The 23,450-nt window shown below is 42.2% G+C and overlaps 1 protein-coding gene across 5 annotated transcripts in view; it reads right to left on the minus strand.

Moving 5' to 3' along the window:
• Window positions 1-23,450, minus strand: part of LOC132378588 (dnaJ homolog subfamily C member 13) — a 190,033-nt gene that overhangs the window by 143,961 nt on the left and 22,622 nt on the right. For all 5 annotated transcript variants that reach the window (XM_059945636.1, XM_059945635.1, XM_059945634.1 and 2 more), the window contains 4 exons: window positions 19,151-19,226; window positions 17,722-17,871; window positions 5,614-5,655; window positions 4,219-4,419 (listed from right to left, as the gene is read on the minus strand). In XM_059945636.1, the coding sequence (XP_059801619.1) occupies window positions 4,219-4,419; window positions 5,614-5,655; window positions 17,722-17,871; window positions 19,151-19,226 (469 nt within the window). The remainder of the gene's footprint in view (window positions 1-4,218; window positions 4,420-5,613; window positions 5,656-17,721; window positions 17,872-19,150; window positions 19,227-23,450) is intronic.

Raw genomic sequence — 23,450 nt, forward strand, 5'->3', positions numbered from 1 at the left:
ACTATTCACAACACCCCTAACCATTGTTTCGTCAGCAAATTTACTCACCCATCCCTCCAGTTCCTCATCCAGGTCATTTATAAAAATCACAAAGAGAAGGGGTCCCAGAACTGATTCCTGATGCACACCACTGATCACCAACCTTCATGCAGAATATTACCCATCACAACCACTCTTTGCCTTCTGTGGGCAAGCCAATTTGGGATCCACAAAGCAATGTCCCCTTGGATCCCATGCCTCCTTACTTTCTCAATAAGCCATGCATGGGGTACCTTATCAAATGCCTTGCTGAAATCCATATACAGTACACCTACAGCTCTACCTTCAATATGTTTAGTCACATCCTCAAAAAATTCAATCAGGCTCGTAAGGCACGACCTGCCTTTGACAAAGCCATGCTGACTATATCATAGTATGCCTCTCCAAATCTTCATAAATCCTGCCTCTCAGGATCACTTCCATCAACTTACCAACCACTGAAGTAAGACTCACTGCTCTATAATTTCCTGGACTATCTCTACTCCCTTTCTTGAATAAGGGAACAGCATCTGCAACTCTCCAGTCCTCCCGAACCTCTCCCATCACCATTGTTGTTGGAAAGATCACTGCCAGATGCTCAACAATCTCCTCCCTCGCCTCCCACAGAAGCCTGGGGTACATCTCATCCGTTCCCAGAAACTTATCAAACTTCATGCTTTCCAAAAGCTCCAGCACATCCTCTTTCTTAATGTCGATATATTTAACTTTTCAATCCACTGTTAAGTCATCACTACAATTGCCAAGATCCTTTTTCATAGTGAATACTGAAGCAAAGTATTCATTAAGTACCTCTGCTATCTCCTTCAGTTCCATACACACTTTTCCACTGTCACACTTGATTGGTCCTGTTCTCTCAGACCTTATCCTCTTGCTCTTCACATACTTATAGAATGCCTTAGGGCTTTCTTTAATCCTGCTCGCCAAGGCCTTCTCACGTCCTCTTCTGGCTCTCCTAATTTCATTCTTAAGCTCCTTCCTGCTAACCTTATAATCTTCTAGATGCCTATCATTACCTAGATTTTTTTTAAACCTTTTGTAAGCTTTTCTTTTTTTTTCTTGACTAGATTTTCAACAGACTTTCTACACCACTGTTCCTGTACCTTAACATCCTTTCCCTGTCTCATTAGAACTGCAACCATGGCACTATTTCTGATCAGCAGTGACATGTCCCCACCTCTTTTGCCTCCCTGACCTTTCTGAAACATCTAAAGTGTGGCACTGTAAGGAATCATTCCTGCCCCTGAGCCATCCAAGTCTCTGTAATGGTCACAACATCATAGCTCCAAGTGGTGATACACGATCTAAGCTCGTCCGGTTTGTTCACGATGCTTCTTGCATTTAAATAGACATCTCAAGCCATCTGTCTGAGTGTATCCCTTGTCTATCACCTGCCTATCCTCCCTCTCACACTGTCTCCAAGTTTTCTCTATTTGTGACTCAACTGCCCGTTCCTCCATCTCTTCAGTTCGATTACTACCTTTGAGGTCCTGCTTCTCAACGTCTTCCTAATTCCTGTAGTCTGTTTTCAGGACCTCCTCCCCATTCCTACTCAAATTGTTGGCAGCAATATGTACTACAACCTCTGACTGTTCACCTTCCCACTTCAGGATATCATGGACGCGATCAGAAACATCCCAGACCCTGGTACTTGGAAGGCAACTACCATTCATGTTTCTTTCCTGCATCCACATTTCCTCTCCTTACCCTTCTGAGCCACAGGGCCAGACTGTGCCAGAGGCACGGCCACTGTTGCTTCCCCCAGGTAGGCCTTTCCCACCACCCCCCCCCCCCCCCCCCCGCCAACAGTACTCAAATAGGAGAACTTATTGTTAAGCGGGACAGCCACAGAGGTACTCTCTAGTATCTGACTCTTCCCCTTCCTTCTCCTGTTACCCACTTAACTGTCTCCCAAGGCCCCAGTGTGACTACTTGCCTATAGCTTCTCTCTGTCACCTCCTCACTTCCCATGACCAGACAAAGGTCATTGAGCTGCATCTCCAATTTCCTCAAGCAGTCCCTAGGGAGCTGCAGCTCAACACACCTGGTGCAGATGTGGCCATCCAGGAGGCTGTGAGTCTCCCAGACTTCCTACATCTGACACCCGGTACAGAATACCAGCCTCACAGACATACTTCCTGTTTCCATTCCTCACAGGTAACTTATCTCGCCCCGACCCAATATCACAGAAGCCCGAATGAGCCAAAGCCCTACCACTCTGCCTCAGAGCACTCCACCAATAACTGTTCCTGCTAGGCAGCGTCTCCCTTTTATGCCTGAACTTTCCCTGCTATCTGTCTCATGAATGATGCTCCGGTTATTGCCACTGATAGGCCACGTACAACGGACAAATGCTCGCGAAGCTCCCTTTTTAAATAACTGCCACCGATCTGCGAGAGATCCATCTTGGTAAAGCTCTGTTGTAGATTTCAGTCTAAGGGTCATCGGGTAAACAGGGCAGGTGCTTATTTGGGACCACTTTTTAAGAAAAGCTAATGGAAAAAATGGATGGGAATCCTCCACTTATTTGGGACACTACGGAACTTAATTGAGGCAGGAGATATTAAACTAACATCAATCAGAAGCAATTATGTGGCCGTTACCATGATTAGAGTGTACAGTTTTTAAAAATAGTATCAGTTGTGCGAGTTTGTATTCGAAATGCAATAATTTTTGTCACTAACAGTTGGTGAGAAATAACCATCAAGGCAATTCAGAAATGTTTTGCTCACTGCAGTTTAAAGCATTCAAACTTGGAGATGCCAGCATGACTGGAAGTGAAAATGAAATTATTTCACTACTTCAAAAAGTCAGAAACCATGAAGAATTAAGATATTGACAATCATCTTAAATATTACAATGGTGAAGATTTGGAGGACGAAATCATCAAACACATTGTATGAAGGCAGCCCATTACCTGCACTGGGTGCCTGCACTAAAATGTTCACAATTAATCAAAAAACACCAGTTTATATTGTGGATGAATTCTTCCATCGATAACTATTTGGAACTACACTTTTATAGTGCTGTAGTAATATTGTTAGTTTTCTCATTTGTTCTGTATTTCATTCAAGTTACAGGTAGTCCTCAAGTTACAAACATCTGACTTACGGACAACTTGTACTTACGAACCGAGGAAGGAGAATGCTGTCCGCCATTTTAAGTCGGATTGCGACACTGTCAGCCATTTTAAGTCGCTGCCGTTGACACTGTGTTGAGTGTTTAACTTTGTATTTGGCTTAAATTAAGATTCACCCTGATCCCCCCCCCGTTCCGGTCGGCTGATGGCGCAGTAAGATCAGCGCTGGGCTGGAGAATGGAGGTTTCCGAGTTCAATCCAGTGGTAGACCATTCCCGTGCTGGGTCGATCCAGAGACTCCCGTACCATCCGTGTTGGGTTGATGTTGAGCTCACAACTTGACCTCGTAAAAAAAAACACTGCCACCTCCAGTTTAAATTCCCACGAGGAATATCATGGATGATCAAACACCCAAACCCAGCACAGCCCCCACTTGTCCCATTTAGCCTGTCTCAATACGTTGGTCCTTAGGACCCATCGGACCTCGGGAGCCGGCAAAGCTTGGGAACTGCCGCCCGCAGTGTTTCTGTTCCACTGACTGGAAGCGATCGCGATTGAAAATAGTGGAAATAATAAAGCGATTGGAAAGAGGTGAAATGCCATCGATTATTGGAAAAGCATTAGGCTACAGTCAGTCAACGATCGGAACAACTTTAAAGGATAACGGATAAAGTGAGAATAATGGAGCATTCGAAAGGCGCTGCCCCAATGAAAGCTACAATTATTACTAAGCAACGCAGTGGTTTAATTATTGGAATACATATGGTTCTTAAGTGTTTTATATGCATAAAAAGGTAAAATATATACTATATGCTAAGACAAACGTTTGACTAACTGACGCTAAATAATACCAGATGTACTTGTTCTGACTTCCGTACAAATCCAACTTAAAGACGGACACAGGAACAGAACTCATACATAACCCAGGGACTGCCTGTAAATGGTAGGGCGTTTTTTTAAAATATATTTTAACTATTTCTATAAAACTTCAATTAATCAGAGCAGCCACTTAATTGGGCAAAATGTACTGGTCCTGATGTGTGTCAATCAACCAGAATCTACTGTACTTAAAACAAAAAAGCATGACATAAAGCAAAGCTTACCAATCGACTAAACCCTCCATGAATTATACAAAAGCCTCCCTGGTAATCTGACAGCTCTGCAAATCCTTCAATGTTTTTGTAGTCATAGGAACAAAGAACTTTATTAGTTGAAGGATCAATCTGATCTATTCCTCCAGGAGTAACTTCAAGGACAACGGACTTTCGTGTATCTGTCCAATGATGCTTGTAACAGTTATAGCGCTAAGGAGAGAAAACAAAGCAGTAATTTTGCATCTCTGACAACACCCTTCTTGTGGGTATTTACAACATACAAGTGCCAACTTACAAGTTTTCCCAACATACAAGTGCCCAATACCACTTCCCAGGACCCTGCCAAAATTGGATTCAAAATGTTGAATAAATTCATGTTCGCATTTCAAAATTTTATAAAACCTGGCTATATAACAGGAAGAATTTTATCTATTAAAATTAAAGAAAGTATCAGCTTCATTTTTAATGACAGATATTTGCACTATTTGTGCTAAAACAATCCAAAAGTTACATGCATTTTCTTCTCTCAAATTTAGTTTCTACAATATTTTGCATTTTCGGGGGGGGGGCGGGGGAGTAAGTTTCTATATTCACCTGTTGCATACAGGTGTATAAAGCAGTATACATCTACATGTTACCATTAAACTCAGGAGCCACACATTCCCATTGGACCAACCCCAATAAAAAAAAACATTTCACATATACCAATGTTACAGAAACCAAAACAGGATAAAAAGTGATATGATATCCTTGGCCTTAAATAATTCAAAGCACCCAACTGTATATGTACAGCATAAGTAATTTCATAATTCGATGCACCTTATAGGTATCTACAGTGCATGCATTACATGTAACCTCAAGAATTTCAATACTGCACCACTGGACATTATTTTACATCTTTACCCATAAAGATATGCAGGCATATTGAAATAGAGTCAATTGAATTATTCGTAACTGAGGGCGCATTATCTGGACTTCAAACATCACCCTGCCCCAGACATTCCCAGATTAAAATCAATGGGTTTATCCAATCAACCATCAAAATGACAAGTATTTGACTAGAACAATTATGAATTCTCGAAGTAGGCATCAAATTTAATAGTGAAGTCTTAGATGCGAATTTAATATTTATTATTTAAACTTCGCTTTCTGAAATGCACAGTGCAAGAAAAAAATTGCTAATGTGAATTACAAAGCTTACAAAGTTCAACTCAAGAAACTGCCAGAGAAAAATTAATGACATCAGATGCAGCTTCATAAAAATGCTCTAGAAGACTGAAAAGCATTTAAATTTTCATTGATGCAGGAAGCTTGCTAATGGTAAAATGCTCAACAATAATTTATTCAAGGGCATTAAAAATTCATCATAGGCAAGAATTCTTAAGAGCGTAACTGGCAGTTTACCTTTCCAGTGATTTTTCCCTCTGAAAATTCGGTCCTGAACCGCTATACAAAAACAAAGATCCATAATTGTTTAAGTAATCAACAAGGCAATTTTCTGATCAAGGTAATACAATCAATAGTTAATCAACTCAGCAAAAAAAACCACAGAAATTGCTAACTCCCCACGATGCAAACAGAATACAAATTGCCAATGTCCTCTTAATGATTCATATGTTTGATTCCCTACATAGGGGTAATGATTCCCTATGTCAAACCTTGTAATGATTAAATACAATGTAGGACAAATACCTTAGATAGTACTAGATATTGATACATTTTAAAATACAAATCCACAACTTGATCCATTTGCTGCCTATTCCTTGGTGGAAAAATGTCTTTCTATTACCAATAGTTCAAACAACTTGATAAAATTTGCTAAGGTGGTTATCAAATAAAGTGCAACTGACCCAAGAGTTATTAGCATAAATAACTAAAAATTAAGATAGACAAAAATAGTAGAGATATTTATGGGCTCTGCTGAAGGTACTGCTAATGGTAAGTAATTAAACTTCAGGATCAAGAAGCCAAAACTGAAGGGGGAGAGAAATGGGTGGCTTTCAGTCTGATACGATAGATAAAAAATTCAGACAATGATAGGAATTCAGAAAAGTGACTTATTTAAAAGTATTGACTAACCAAAACTAGCTCTTTCAGTGCCATGGTATGTAGCGGTTAACAGGACACTATTAGAGCTTGGGGCAGGGTTCAGAATTCAATTTTTAATTAATCTATAAGGAGTCTGTACATCCTCGCTGTAGAATGTGTAGATTTTCTCTGGGTACTCTGGTTTCCTCCAAAAGTCCAAAGACATACTGGTTAGGTTAACTGGTCTTTGTAAATTGCCCTGTGATTAGGCCAGGGTTAATTTGGGGTTGCTGGACAGCACAGCTCAAAGGGCCGGAAGAGCCCATACCATGCTGTACCTCAGTAAATAGTAACTAAATAATCACCATGCAAGATTGTCAGCAGGATACTTGCAGAATTAAAGACAGTCTCAGGTTTACCAAGTACAATGTGAGAAAAGCCAGCCAAGATAAATTGGAATAGTCAGATCTAAAGATAAAGACAAATAGGGATTTCAGCAGTTGAATGAAGGCAGGGATAAAATTGGACAATAATTCAACTGAGTTGGGCAGTAGATTGATGTCTTAAAGAGCTCATCTCAGGATCAAAAATAGCAAAATATAAAGTATCAAGATTTCTAAATGTTTAGTAGGAGAAAATATGCCCCATCTATTATTGTAAATCAGATAAAGAGCCTGCCAATTTAAAAATAGTGAAGGGGTTAAAAAAAGAGGCTGTGAGATACACCTTGGTTTTATGAATCAAATGTTGGTAAGTGGCAGTATGTAAATGAGATGGACGGGACCAACGATGGATCTTTTGGGACAGCAGAATAATAGCTAGAAGCAGAAAATTATCTCTTCTTATTCTGTTTACAATAGGACAGAACTTGTCCATGGATGGATTTGGTATGGTAAACAAGGATGCCAAAGAATACGAGGAGAAATGGTTTATTTTTTGTAAGTCTTGCAGAATATTATTTATGTTAATGAGATTTACTTTGGAGGAATACAGAAGGGAGTTAAAGGAACCACTGACTCAAAACAAAGTTAAAGGACTTCAGGAAAAGTATGTAGAAGTATGCCGGTAGTTTGGGTTGATGGGAAGGGAGAAAGGAAGATTATTTTCAAGTAAAATGACAACAGATTCTGGGAGATCAGAGCAGCACACAACTATTAATGTCATTTGACATAGTCTTTAAAGAGGAAATGTTCGATGTATGTAAAAATAGAATTATCTATAGATTTTGTAATTCTATTATTTGCAAATTATTACAAGATCCACTCTGCAAACATTTTCAACTATTGCTGATGATTCAATCAGATAATATCTAAGTCCTGTAAAATTGGAGTACTTAGCAATTGGATTCCTTCAGAATGAAGTACACACACACACACACACACACACACACACACACACACACTATAAGTGGTTCTGGAGTCTGCTAGCATTCAGCATCATAAACAGACATTCTTCTATGAAACATGTTGATCTTTGAGTGTAAGCAATTTAATGATCAACACAACTGTACCAAGATGTAGCTCAGCAAAAGAAAAAAGTTCAAACACTTTGTACTTGAGGTTCAAGGCCTCTGTACCTCCCTCCGCAAATGGATCCTGAACTTCCTCATGTCGAAACTACAATCAGTATGGATCAGTGATAACATCTCCTCCTCATTCAGGATCAACACAGATGCACCTTAAGGATGTGTGCTCTACTCTCTATTGTCATGACTGTATGACATAGCTCAAATGCCATTTATAAATTTCCAAATGATACTTGTGCGTGAAATCTTAGAAGGCAATGAGTTGGTATACAGGAGTGAGATAGACTGGCTGGCTGAATGACGTTGCAACTACAACCTGACACTCAATGTCAACAAGACCAAGGAATTGATTGGAAACTTCATAAGAGGAAGTTGGGAGACATGCAGCAAGCCTCATCAAGGGGCAAGAGGGTGGAAAAGGTGAGCAGCTGCAAGTTCCTGGGCATCAACATCTCAGGGGATACATCCTGAGCCCAACACATTGATGCAGTCATGAAGGCAGTAGTGGCTCTTCATTACAAGCTGTAAAATTAACCAGCTCCATCTTGGGAACTAGCCTCCAAAGTATCCAAGACAACTTTGGGGAGTGGTGTCTCAGAAAGGCAATATCCATTATCAAGGAACCCCATCACCCAGGACATGCCCTCTCCTCAGAGAGAAAGAGAAAGAGCTACAGAAGCCCAAAGACACATACTCAGCGATTCAGAAACAGCTTCTTCCCCTCTGCCATTTGATTCCTAAATGAATAAGTGAATTCATGAACATTACCTCTCTATTTTTATATTACGTCTATTTTGCATTGTTTTAACCTAACTTTAATATACTTACTGTGGTTCCTAAGGTTGTCAAGCCGTGGAGTGGTAGTGGGGACAAGCTCCCACTACCTAAAAGTGCTCCTCACGGCATGTGACTAAAATAGCCTTTTACGACCAAGTCCAACTCCTGGCCTTCTCGTGTGGCTTAGCCTCTAAGCCCGGCGGAACTGTTTCTACTGACAAAAGAAGAGGCAAAGGCAGGTCCTGTGCTTTGAGTAGATGGAGCTTATCAGCCTGGGAAGGCAGTCAATCTGAGAGGGAAAACACTGATTTCAAACCTCCGCTGTCTTGTGGCCATACCCACTCATGGGAAATGCTTCGGGAGTAAACCCCAAGGACAAATCCGGAGCTGGTGTCCCTAAGGCAGTCCTACTTTGTCTTTAACCTCGTTCTGGCAACTCCTACAATGACACCGGTGCCAAGTTGTATCGGCCCTTGTCCTTCCCTTAGACAACATCGATGGCATGGGGAGGGGAGACTTGCTGCTTGGGCAACTGCCAGTCTTCCATAAAACCTTGCCCGGGCCTGCACCCTGGAAAACTTCCAGACGCAGATCCATGGTCTCGTGAGACTAACGGATGCCACCACTACCGTATTTACTATAAATGATTTATGTATTTATTTTTGTCATGTACTGTATTATACTGCTGTTGCTTCTAAGTTAACAAATTTCACAACACGTGCAGGTGATAAAGCGACAATAGTATGAATGGCAGCGATGCTTCACTACCAGATGATCCCCATGCCTTCTATGCATGCTTTGAAAGGAAGATCCCTGCTTCACCTGATGACCCTGTGATCTGTCTCAGAGGCCAATATCAGACCCTCGTAAGGCGAAAGGTCCCATTGGAGTACCTGGTAAGGCTCTGAAAACTTGTGCCAATGAACTCGCTGGAGTATTCAAGGACATTTTCAACCTCTCACTGATATGGGTGGAAGTTCCCTCTTGCTTCAAAAAGGCAACAATTATACCAGTGCCAAAGAAGAATAATGTGGGCTGTCTTAATGACTATCGTCTGGTAGCACTCACATCGACAGTGATGAAATGCTTTGAGAGCTTGGTTATGAATAGACTGAACTCCTGCCTCAGCAAGGACCTGGACCCAGACCCATTGCAATTTGCCCATTGCCATAATAGGTCAACAGCAGATACAGTCTCAATGGCTTTCCACATGGCTTTAGACCACCTAGACAACACAAACACCTATGTCAGGATGCTGTTCATTGACTATAGCTCAGCATTTAATACCATCACTCTCACCATCCTCCCTCTGCAATTGGATCTTCAGCTTCCTAACCAGAAGACCACAGTTTGTGCAGATTGGTGATAACATCTCCTCCTCGCTGATGATCAACACTGGCGTATCTCATGGGTGTGTGCTTGGCCCACTGCACTACTCTCAGTATACACATGACTGTGTGGCTAGGCATAGCTCAAATACCATCTACAAATTTGCTGACGATACAACCATTGTTGGTAGAATCTCAGGTGGTGACGAGAGGGCGCACAGGAGTGAGATATACCAACTCTTCGCTCTAGGTCATTTCTTCGGTAGTTTGAACGGGGCACGACTGCACAAGCGCGTGAAAGTGAGGCAACGGGACAGTTTAAAAAGTGGACAGATTAACGGAGCAGGTGACAGTAGTGGGAGACAGAGTAGGAAGGCTTTGACTCAAGAGGCTTCGGCAAGCAGAGGCTGAGGACAAGCTTGCTCCCAGTGAGGTAAGGCCGGGTAAGCTCCTTTAATATAACCATATAACAATTATAGCACGGAAACAGGCCATCTCAGCACTTCTAGTCCGTGCCGAACACTTACTCTCATCTAGTCCCATCAGCATGCACTCAGCCCATAACCCTCCATTCCTTTCCTGTCCATATACCTATCCAAATTTTTTTTTTAAATGACAATATCAAAATTGCCTCTCGTTCCACACAGCTACCACTCTGAGTAAAGAAGTTCCCCCTTGTGTTACCCCTAAACTTTTGCCCCTTCACTCTCAACTCATGTCTTCTTGTTTGAATCTCCCCTACTCTCAATGGAAAAAACCTATCCACGTCAACTCTATCTATCCCCCTCATAACTTTAAATACCTCTATCAAGTCTCCCCTCAACCTTCTAATCTCCAAAGAATAAAGACCTAACTTGTTCAATCTTTCCCTGTAACTTAGGTGCTGAAACCCAGGTAACATTCTCGTAACTCTCCTCTGTAATAACTCTAATTAACTTAGGAGTAGGTAATGGAGACAGCAGTTAGGGCAGTTGAGTGCTCCATTTGCAGTATGTGGGAAGTCAGGGCGAGCACAACTGTCCCTGATGACTGCACCTGTAAAAAGTGTATCCAGCTGCAGCTCTGGAGAAACCGAGTTAGGGAAATGGAACTGGATGAACTTCAGATCATTCGTGAGGCAGAGGCAGATAGCTGGGTGACTGTCAGGAGAGGGAAGGGGAATAGACAGAACGAGCAGAGCACCCCTGCGGTCATTCCCATCAATAACAAGTATACCGTTTTGAATACTGTTGGTGGGGACAACCTACCAGGGACAAGTTGCGGTGGTTGCATCTCTGGCACCGAGACTGGACCCTCAGCTCAGAAGGGAAGGAAAAGAAGAGAGCAGTAGTGATAGGGATTTGATAATTAGGGGGACAGGTAAGAAGTTCTGTGGAAGAGATCGAGAATCCTGGAAGATCTGTTGCCTCCCTGGTGCCAGGGTCAGCTATATCCCAGATCGAGTTCTCCATATTCTCAAAAGGGAGGGTGAGCAGCCAGATGTTGTGGTCCATGTAGGGACCAATGACATGGATAGGAAGGAGGAGGAGGTCCTACAAAGAGAATTCAGGGAGTTAGGTGCAAAGTTGAAGGACAAGACCTCCAGGGTTGTAATCTCAGGATTGCTACCTGTGCCACGTGCTAGTGAGGCTAGAAATTGGAAGATAATGCAGCTAAATATTTGGCTAAGGAGTTGGTATGGGGGGGGGGGGGGGGCTCATGTTTTTGGACAAGTGGGCCTTGTTCCAGGGAAGGTGGGACCTGCTCCGACGGGACGGGTTGCACCTGAACTAGAGTGGGACTAACATCCTTGCGGGAAGGTTTGCTGGTACTGCTCTGGGGGATTTAAACTAGATTTGCAGGGGGAGGGGAACCAGTGTGTTAGAGCAGATAGTGAGGTGGAGGAGGATAAAGGTCATGTGAGAGCTGCAAGTATAGTGCATGGAGTACTGCCAGATCTAACATATAAAGAGGCTTTGAGGAAAGAAACAGAATAAAGGATGTAAACATAGTAAAGTAGAAGGGCTAAAGTGCGTGTACTTCAATGCAAGAAGCATCAGGAACAAACTGAGAGCTTGGATACATACATGGAATTATGATGTAGTTGTCATTACAGAGACTTGGCTGGCACCAGGGCAGGAATGGATTCTCAGTATTCCTGGATTTCAGTGCTTTAAAAGAGATAGAGAGAGGGGAAAAGGGGAGGAGGGGAGGAGGGGTGGCATTACTGGTGAGGGATACTATTACATCTACAGAAAGGGTGGGTAATGTAGCAGGATCCTCTTTTGAGTCAGTATGGGTAGAAGTCAAGAACAGGAAGGGAGCAGTTACTCTATTGGAAGTATTCTATAGGCCCCCTGGTAGCAGCAGAGATACCGAGGAGCAGATGGGAGGCAAATTTTGGAAAGGTGCAAAAATAACTGGGTTGTTATAGTGGGTGACTTTAACTTCCCTAATATTGACTGGCACCTGTTAGTTCCAATGGTTCAGACGGGGCAGAGTTTGTTAAGTGCGTCCAGGATGGATTTCGGTCACAGTATGTTGACAGGCCGACTAGGGGGATTGCCATACTAGATCTAGTATTAGGTAACGAACCGGGTCAGGTCACAGATCTCTCAGTGAGTGATCATTGCTCCCTGGCCTTTAACATTATCATAGAAAAGGATAGAATCAGAGAGGACAGGAAAATTTTTAATTGGGGAAGGGCAAATTATGAGGCTATAAGGCTAGAATTCGCGGGTGCAAATTGGGATGATGTTTTTGCAGGGAAATGTACTATGGAAATGCAGTTGACATTTAGGGATCTCTTGCAGGGTGTTTGTCTTGCAGGGATAAATTTATCCCGGTGAGGAAGATAAAGAATGGTAGGGTGAAGGAACCGTGGGTGACAAGTGAGGTGGAGAATCTAGTCAGATGGAAGAAGGCAGCATACATGAGGATTAGGAAGCAAGGATCAGATGAGTCTATTGAGGAATATAGAGTAGCAAGAAAGGAGCTTAAGAAGGGGCTGAGGAGAGCAAGAAGGGGGCATGAGAAGGCCTCGGCGAGTAGGGTAAAGGAAAACCCCGGCATTCTTCAATTATGTGAAGAACAAAAGATTGACAGGAGTGAAGATAGGACTGATTAGAGATAAAGGTGGGAAGATGTGCCTGGAGGCTGTGGAAGTGAGCAAAGTCCTCAGTGAATACTTCTCTTCGGTCTTCACCAATGAGATGGAACTTGATGATGGTGAGGACAATATGAGTGAGGTTGATGTTCTGGAGCATGTTGATATTAAGGGAGAAGAGGTGCTGGAGCTGTTAAACGGATAAATCCCCAGGACTTGACGGAATATTCCAGAGGCTGCTCCACGAGGCAAGGGAAGAGATTGCTGAGCCTCTGGCTAGGATCTTCATGTCCTCGTTGTCCACGGGAATGGTACCAGAGGATTGGAGGGAGGCAAATGTTGTCTCCTTGTTCAAAACCTGTAGTAGGGATAGTCTGGGTAATTACAGATCAGTGAGCCTTACGTCTGTGGTGGGAAAGCTGTTGGAAAAGATTCTTAGAGATAAAATCTATGGGCATTCAGAGAATCATGGTCTGATCATGGACAGTCAGCATGGCTTTGTGAAGGGCAGATGATGTCTAACAAGCCTGATAGAGTTCTTTGAGGTGGTGACCAGGCATATAGATAAGGGTAGTGCAGTGGATGTGATCTACATGGATTTTAGTAATGCATTTGACAAGGTACTACAAGGTAGGCTTATTCAGAAAGTCAGAAGGCATGGGATCCAGGGAAGTTTGGCCAGGTGGATTCAGAATTGGCTTGCTGCAGAAGGCAGAGGGTCATGGTGGAGGGAGTACATTCGGATTGGAGGGTTGTGACTAATGGTGTTCCACAAGGATTGGTTCTGGGACCTCTATTTTTCGTGATTTTTATTAATGACCTGGATGTGCGGGGTAGAAGGGTGGGTTGGCAAGTTTGCAGATGACACAAAGGTTGGTGGTGGTGTGGGTAACGTTGAGGATTGTCGAAGGTTGCAGAGAGTCATTGATAGGATGCAGAAGTGGGCTGAGAAGTGGCAGATGGAGTTCAACCCAGAGAAGTGTGAGGTGGTACACTTTGAAAGGACAAACTCCAAGGCAGAGTACTGTTACGAAGGTGGAGCAACTCTGAGGGGGCCAAAGGGTACAAAGTCGCCCCCTCCTTTTTGAGAATTGCAAGATCACTATTATTTCGGGTCTGAGACCCAGGAAATGAGAGAGAGACACACACAGAATACACAACTAAGTGGAATGTCTCCTGACATGAGCGGAACGGAACAACTGATTACTGCCATTGTCTCTTGGAGAAGGAATTGTGTATTGAATACTGTACTATTCATTGAAACCCCTCAGGGGACAACCAGAGTGGTCTGGTTGAGGGATTGCATCATCCCAACCTGATTGACATCTGAGACCCCATGAATGAGGATAAAAGAGAGGTCTGGGGAACACCCCTTTAGACGCACCAGGAGAAATGCTAGAAATCCAGTGACAGCGTTTTATAGTGAAAGCCAGTGGGAGCTCGTGTGCGTCCTCCCTTGCCTGGGTGGCGGGCTCATCACAGAAGAACGGTTTAGCTAAAGGAGAGGTCACACTTGAACGGCCACGACAACGAGACACCTGATGGATCGAAATCATAAAGGAAGGTTGGCAAAATACTTAGTGGTAACTGTTCCCATTCTCCTCTCTCTCTCTCTCCAACAATTGCAACACAGCGACAACCAAACGATAGCAGCCTGCGTGAACTGCAGCGAACTTTATATTTCCATCGGACAATTCATTATCCCCTAGACAACGATAAAGCTTATTTCTTATTGATTATTATTATACCCCGACTTTTAGGTTTAGTATTGACGATGTATATTATCTGTATATTTGCATTATTATTTTTGTGTATTTTTACTAATAAATACTGTTAAAAATAGCATCATCAGACTCCAACAGACATCTCTATCTTTGCTGGTAAGTAACCCAGTTACGGGGTTCGTAACAGTACAAAGTAAATGGCAGATTACTTGGGAGTGTGGAGGAGCAGCGGGATCTGGGGGTACATGTCCACCTGAAAGTTGCCTCACAGGTAGATAGGGTAGTTAAGAAAGCTTATGGGATGTTAGCTTTCATAAGTCGAGGGAATAGAGTTTAAGAGTGGTGGGGTAATGATGCAGCTCTATAAAGCTCTGGTTAGGCCACACTTGAAGTACCGAGTCCAGTTCTGATTGCCTCACTATAGGAAGGATGTGGAAGCATTGGAAAGGGTATACCAGGTTTACCAGAATGCTGCCTGGTTTAGAGAGTATACATTATCATCAGAGATTAAGGGAGCTAGGGCTTTACTCTTTGGAGAGGAGGATGATGAGAGGAGACATGATAGAGGTATGCAAGATATGAAGAGGAATAGACAGAGTGGACAGCCAGCGCCTCTTCCCCAGGGCACCACTGCTCAATACAAGAGGACATGGCTTTAAGGTAAGGGGAGGAAAGTTCAAGGGGGATACTAGAGGAAGGTTTTTTTTACTCAGAGAGTAGTTGGTGCGTGGAATGCACTGCCTGAGTCACTGGTGGAGTTGGATACACTAGTGAAATTTAAGAGACTATTAGACAGGTATATGGAGGAATTTAAGGTGGAGGGTTATATGGGAGGCAGGGTTTAAGGGTCGGCACAACATAGTGGGCCAAAGGGCCTTCACTGTGCTGTATTGTTCTATGTTCTAACTAGTGGAATGGTGCCACAGCAACAACCTAGCACTCAACGTCAGTAAGATGAAAAAGCTGATTGTGGACTTCAGGAAGGGTAAGACGAAGGAACACATACTAATCCTCAGAGGGATCAGAAGTGGACAGAATGAGCAGTTTCAAATTCCTGGGTGTCAAGATCTCTGAGGATCTAACCTGGTCCCAACATATTGATGTAGTCATAATGAAGGCAAGACAGTGGCTATACTTTATTAGGAGTTTGGAGATTTGGTATGTCAACAAGTACACTCAAAAATTTCTACAGCTGTATCATGTAGAGCATTCTGACAGGCTGCATCACTGTCTGGTACTGCAAAGGACCGAAAGAAGCTGCAGAAGGTTGTAAATCTAAACAGCTCTATATTGGGTATTAGCCTACAAAGTACCAGGACATAGTTAGGGAGCTGTATCTCATAATGGCAGCGTCCATTATTAAGGACCTCCAGCACCCAGGGCATGCCCTTTTCTCACTGTTACCATCAGGTAGGAGGTACAGAAGCCTGAAGGCACATACTCAGATTCAGCCACAGCTTTTTCCCCCTCTGCCACCCAATTCCTAAATGGACATTGAGTCTTTGGACACTACCTCACTTTTTTTAAAAAAAAATACAGTATTTCTGATTTTGCACATTTTTAAAAAATCTATTCAATATACATAATTGATTTACTTATTTATTATGTGTTTTTTTTCCTCTCTGCTAGATTATGTATTACATTGAACTGCTGCTGCTAGGTTAACAAATTTCACATCACACATCAGTGATAATAAACCTGATTCTGATGTTTGAGAAGAGATGGTATGTCACCAAAAACTTGTAAATTTCTATAGATGTACAACAGTGGGGAGCATTTTGACTGGTTGCATCATAGCCTGGTAAAGGGGGTCCAATGCACAGAATTGCAAGAGGCTACAGAGGATTGTCGATTCAGCTAGTAACATCACAGGCACAACCCTCCTCCTCATCAACAACATCTTCAAGAAACATATCCACAATCAGTACCCAGTTCCTGCCTTCTCCCCATACCTCTTGACTCCACTATCTTTAAGAGCTCTAACTCTTTATTGAAACCATCCAGAGAATTGGTTTCTACTGCCTCTCATGATTCTGCCTTCCCTCTTCACCTCTCCTGCCTGTCCCCTCCGTTTCTCCTCCCCCACCCCTTGATCTTTCCTCGAATTGGTTTTTCACCTGGCACCTTCCACCCTCCCCCCACTTTCTTTATAGGGCCCCTGCCCCCTCCTCCTTCAGTCCTGACAAAGGGTCTCGGCCTGAAACATTGACTGTTTGTTTCAACAGATGCTGCCCGACCGACTGAGCTCATCCAGCTTGTTTGTACGTATTGATTTGACTGCAGCATCTGCAGTGTACTTTGTGTGAGCTCAAAGATCCTGGTTATAAAGAAAGTTGCCCACAAAGATATTAATTTCCACCCAAAGCCTACTGCAAAATAACTGGTATTCAACACTCACTGTCTGAATGGCTGAACACACAATTATATTGCACAATACTCAAAAGACAGCAAATAAAGTTCCACATCTTTTAAACAACTGAAAACATTTTTAGAAAAGACAAAACATCAAAAAGAAAAAAATAAGTCAAATTACTTAGAGATACAAGTCTCACAAAATGAATATAGGGTCAGAGTTTACCATGTGCTTATAACATTTGGCATTAGAAGCTCACTTTTCAGAATATTTACATTGAGAACAGTTTGTAAGTATCTAAGCGTGAATACTTCACGAACTTCCCCTGGGTATTATGGAGAATGTTATAAGACTGACAGCTGTATCATTGAGTATAACAATCCCAAAATTACTGTTTCCTGACTTGGTCATCATTACACAGATGGTTCCAATCTTACAACCACAAATCCACGTTATTAGTCATTAGATGGGTCCTGACCTGCAAGACTTGTTCAGTACATGCCTCACAAAGCAGCTTCTGCAAGGAGAGTAATCTGTGTATTCACTTATGGTAGCTATCTGAGCAAATGTGACAATGGCCACCTATGGATTACTACCTTTACTTAAATGCAAAGCAAAAAGTACTAATAGTTGGATACTATTACTGTAGCAACATACAAAAAGCTAGTGCTTCTGAAACATGAAATACTTACCAACGCTTCTGTCAGCAACTCTGTTCTATGTTCAGTGGAAAATTTGAGGGTTTCAGACTTCTTCCCACCTCCTTTGCGAAAGGTTAGATTGAATTCTGTCCCTTGACCTTTGCCAACAGGACCAATGCTGCAGATATCTCCATAAGCCCACTACAAGGCAAGTTTTCTATAGTTAATGTACTGTCTTAAGCAGAGTTTAAAATGAAACATTAACCTTTAATTTGACATACTGCAGATACTCAAAATCCTGAGAACAATTATATTGAAGGAATCTAAGAACATAGAAAAGTACAGCACAGAACAGGCCCTTCAGCCCACAACGTTGTGCCGACCCTTAAAACCTGCCTCCCATATATCCCACCACCTTACATTCCTCCATATACCTGTCTAGTAGTCTCTTAAATTTCACTGGTGTATCTGCCTCCACCATGCACCAACTACTGAGTAAAAAAACCTTCCTCTAATCTCCCCTTTGAACTTCCCACCCCCTATCTTAAAGCCATGTCCTCTTGTATTGAGCAGTGGTGCCCTGGGGAAGAGGCGCTGGCTGTCCACTCTATCTATGCCTCTTAATATCTTGTATACCTCTATCATGTCTCCTCTCATCCTCCTCCTCTCTTTAACTTTAACCTCAAAAATGTTGAGGGATTTGGACAAATAAACTCAGACACCACATAGCTGCTTTAGAATTAAACACTTCACAGAAAGTAATATTTGAAACCAGCTTTCACCTTTAGAGTATACAAGTTTCTTTACTTTGGCCTAATGTGATATGGTAATTTTCAATTTAAGTATCAATGGAAATTAAAAAACAGAAACTTTAAAAATTGTTTTATTTGCCACAGCTTTGAAAAGACATTCCTGTCAAAATACAAGCTGACTTATGGAAAAACATATTCTCAAACCAGAATAGAAAAATGTTCATGAGGGAATTAGAACAAATTGGAATTCAAACAGTGCTCAAACAGTGTCAAGCTCAAGTGCTGTAATGCCTTTAAATACTCAGTTAAACTCTCAAAATTTATAGACAGAAGATGTAATCAAATGGTCTTGAAACACAAGTCACTTGCAAGTTAGAATAACCATCCAGATACAACTTCTTTATCGACAACTGCTCAATGAAAATGTACATAAATTACACAGCTGAACCTTGGGGTAAGTCACAGACCAACACATGAAAAAGCCAAAAGTTTCAAGAAATAACAGAAGATTACAGTTAGTTTAGACAAAACTGGAAACTTCATAAATGCCGTGGCAAAGCCTTTAGATACAGCAAATTGATAGTTGATGGAGCGGTTCCATCCAGAAAGGCCAAAGCAAAGCTGAAGACATACCGACTCCTAAAGAGATTTAAGTCATCTCCAATCATTAATATACTTCACAGCATTAAATACGATAAAGTATCAGCAATACAACTATTATCCATTACCTGATTAGTAACTTCAAGTGTGCTGGGATTATAAGTGGTTACAGCATGTGTACCAACAGAAAAGACTCTCTTATACCTAAAAAAAAGGAAAACATAACCATGGGTAAACACATCTAATTCTGTATAGAGCAACACGCACAAAATGTTGGAGGAACTTAGCAGCTCAGGCAGCACCAAAGGAAATGAATAAACAGTCAAAATATCAGGCTGAGATCCTTCTTTTGGACTGGAAAGTAAAAAGGATGCCAGAATAAAAAGGAGGGGGGGGCCAGGAAAGGGGAAGGAGAACTAACTAGAAGATGAAAGGTGAGGACACATGGGTACGAAAGGTAAATAGTTGGAGAAGGAATCTGAAAGGAGAGGAGAGTGGACCATGGAAGAAAGGAGGGGGCACCAGGGTGAGGTAACAGGCAGTTGAGAAGACAAGCTAAGAGGCCAGAGTGGAGAATAGAAGAGGGAAGGAGGAAAATTTTTACCAGGAGGAATTGATGTTAATGCCATCAGGTTGGAGGCTACCCAGATGGAACGTGAGGCATTGCTCTTTCACCCTCAGAGTGGCCTCATCATGACAAAAGAGGAGGCCACCACGTCAGAATGGGAATGTGGATAGGAGTTTTTAAATGGTTGGCCACTGCGAAGTTCTTGGCAGATGGAGCAGAGGAGCTTGATAAAATGATCCCCAATACATGTAGGGTTTCACAAACGTAAAGGAGGCCACATCGGTAGCACTGGATAGTTTGTTTTTGAAAAAGTTTTGGTTAATTTGAACATTAGCTACTTTAGTGGTTCGCCTTAAAATTACTGAATAGTGCAATTTCTTAACCTTGTCACATCAAAGCTTTTAGCTGCTTAGTGCAGATACCGTTTTATCTTCATGTTTATTCATGTCAGTACATGATTGGATAGTTTATTCTACTCCTAGGAATATTTCTGAATTCTTACCAATTACCTTTCAATATTAGATATTAACCAATAATTTCCTATAACCAGCATTCTCAAAACACCAAATTCCTACTTGCTCCGCAGACTTGTTACTTTCATCGGGCAACTCCAAATAGTTTTTTCTCTTCAAACTGCTCCTAATCTTGTTTCTGTCCCAAATAATTACAAGTTTGAATTTGCTCAAGTAAATTTTTCCGTTATGGTCATTCTTCTTCCCTGCTAGGAGTAGCTTCTTGTTACTAGGAGTAGCTTCTTGTTACTTGTTCCCTCAACAGGCTTTTTAGGTTCCAGTTACAAATGGGATCCTAAACAAAGTTTCTCTTTTCTTCTTCAAACCACTACATTTGAAAACAGCTAATATTTCCCAAGATTTACTGATTAATGGATTCAATTATCCATTATGCCATTTGCAGCCTGCAAATATCTTGTGAGCACAATTTATTCAAAGTATCATCTCCTCCATCATGCTTTGTTTGGTGCTTACACTTTTCCTTCTGCCATATTACCACAGTCCCCCAACCTCCCCAGCCACCCGTCTCCACGGCTTCCAAGCACATTATCTTATTCAATAAGAGAAAAATCTGCAGATGCTGTACATCCAAGCAACACACACAGAATGCTGGAGGAACTCAGCAATCCAGGCAGCATCTAGGAAAAGAGTAAACAGGGGAAAGAAAGAAGCTAGGGAATAGATGTAAAAGGTATGGGGGAGGAAGAGAGAAACAGAGAAATACCAGGTGTCAGTTGAAATCTGGAGTGGGGGGGGGAAGGGTGAAGTAATGAGCTGGGAAGTTGGTGAAAGTGACAAAGCCTGGAAGAAAGAAAAGGGGGAGGGGGAAAACCACCATAGGGAGACAATAGGCAGGTAAGGAGATGAGGTGAAAGGAGGAAAAGGGGATGGGAAATGGAGAAGGGGTGGTGGGGGGGGGGGGGTTGCGACATTACCAGAAGTTTGAGAAATCGATGTTCATACCATAAAGTTGAAGGCCACCCAAACAGAACACAGGGTGTTGTTCCTCCAACCTATGTGTGGCCTCCTCACGACAGTGGAGGAGGCCATGGATTAACATATTGGAATGGGAATGGAAAGTGGAATTAAAATGGATGGCCACAGGGAGATCCTGGTAGGTGTTTGGCAAAGTGGTCTCTCAATCTACGTCAAGTCTCACCAATATATAGGAGGCCACACCGGGAGCACAGAACACAGTAACCGACCCCAACAGACTCACAGGTCAAGTGTCGCCTCACCTGGAAGGACTGTTTAGGGCACTGAATGGTAGTGAAGGAGGGACAGGTGGAGCACTTACTCCACTTGCAAGGATAAGTGCCAGCAGATCAGTGGGGAGGGACGAATGGACAAGGGGGTTGCTTAGGGATTGATCCCCATCCCTGAAGAAAGCAGAAAGTGGGGGGAGGAGGTGGGGGAAGATGTGCTTGGTGGCAGGATTCACAGCTAATACTATAGCCTATAGTTGCAAGTTCTTGATTTGCAAAAGGCAGGTATTTAAAAAATTGTTTTGCAGGGTTCTGTGAAAGCTCAATTTCAAGTTTCATTGAATTTGTTTCATTCAAGTAAATTTCAAGTTTAACCATACAAATGAATACAACCAAATAGCATTCCTCCAGGATCAAGGTACAAAACCCAGTATCAACAGCCACTCACAGCACATATAATTACAATAGCAGAAAGGCATACAGTTACAAAAAATATATAAAATAATATAGTCCAAGTGTCATGGCCTGTAGATTGATGGTGTATGAATTTGTCCTGGAGCCATGTTCCTGCAAAATGAAGCCTACAGCTCAGACAAAGGCAGTTCAGCTTGTCTTCCACCGAGTGAACTCTAGAGAAGCCACACCAGCTCTGGCATCTCCTTCCCTGGCAGCTGCAACAAGCGATCTCAAGGTAGAGGGCGTGGTCCATGCAATAACTGAGGCAATGCAGTTCCCCTGCCATTGATCTTGCCAATGAACCAGCGAATCAGACTCAGTTTTCTGCATTACCAATGTCCAACAAGGCCTTACGACCACAATAAAAGTGCCAGGCTAATAATTTCCACCATTTGTTGGACCACACACCACCCGACACCTCCTTCCCTGGGTGGCTGAATCAGACTCAATATCGTGTGCAACATGTCCAGCTCCACCGCTATCAAATAACTCATTAGACAGATAGTGGAGTAGACCTGCACTACTTGAGGTCCTTTTTAACCAGCAGCCTTGGGATTATACAAAAGATGAAGGATGGACCCCAGAGAGGTTGTTGTGACCGAATGTGCAGCCATTGTACCAGAAGCAAAATCAGGAATGTGAAATTAAACATTTTACAAAGATAACACAGGCACAATGGACAGAATGGCCACTGAGCTCTTGAGCTGCAAGACTTCATAGCTATGTTTGCTGGATTAGTTTTATTTTCCTTTAGCTGAACAATTGCATAATTACAGAAAGGATTTGCGTCTTACTTAAAATGCACTTTAAATCAATGTTGATTGAAGTGTGGCAAAAGTGCTGATTCATGTAGTGCTGGTACTTTTAGAAACTTAAAGAAATGCTCAGACTTTATATTAGTCTGCATTCAAAATGCTTTCTTTCTCCCTCAAACACCTGCAACTCCCTCCATTTTTTTCATAAATTTGGTCACAAAACAGCTGAATGGACCAAAGGATGAATTCAGTAATAATTAAACAGAAAAATGTTGAATACTATTCATCAATTCTGGAACTCAAACAAAATACAGTTCAATTATAGTTGATTTTGCAAACATTGAAAGAGATCTTAACAGTATTAGACAAGAACTTTTAAAGATTAATTGGGAGAAGCTGTAAATGGATCATCTGGCAAGTTGCAGACTTTTGAATGTAGGAAGAGTTCAGGGGGAACGTGTTCCTATTAGAGTAAAGGGTAAGGATGACAGGATTAAGCACCCTAGGCTGATTGGGGGAAATTAAGTCTCTTAATTAAGAGATGTAGAAAAGCACTCAAGAGAAAGTAGAAGGAGAAGACATCGTGAAATAACCTTGGCAGTTAGGTTAAGGAGAATTGCAAGATATTCTACAATAAAGGGTAAGGACCCTCAAGACCAGTGTAGTTAGCCATCCTTGTGTGGAACCGCAGGAGATGGGCCGGCTTTTATATATAAAAAAATAAATTGATACTTTACCTATGTATTTACTCAGGGGAAAAAAAATAATGATGTCTTGAAACATACCAACATAACAAAAGAGGCGCTTCTGGCAGTTTTAAGGCATATAAAGGCATTCCAGCATGAAAGGGCATTATGGGAAGGCAAGAAAAGAAATTGATGGTGCCCTGGCAGGGATCTTATCATCATGGGTGAAAGCATGGCTAATGTTGT

The sequence above is a fragment of the Hypanus sabinus genome, chromosome 20 (genome assembly GCF_030144855.1).
Source record: "Hypanus sabinus isolate sHypSab1 chromosome 20, sHypSab1.hap1, whole genome shotgun sequence".
Classification (NCBI taxonomy): Eukaryota; Metazoa; Chordata; class Chondrichthyes; order Myliobatiformes; family Dasyatidae; genus Hypanus; species Hypanus sabinus.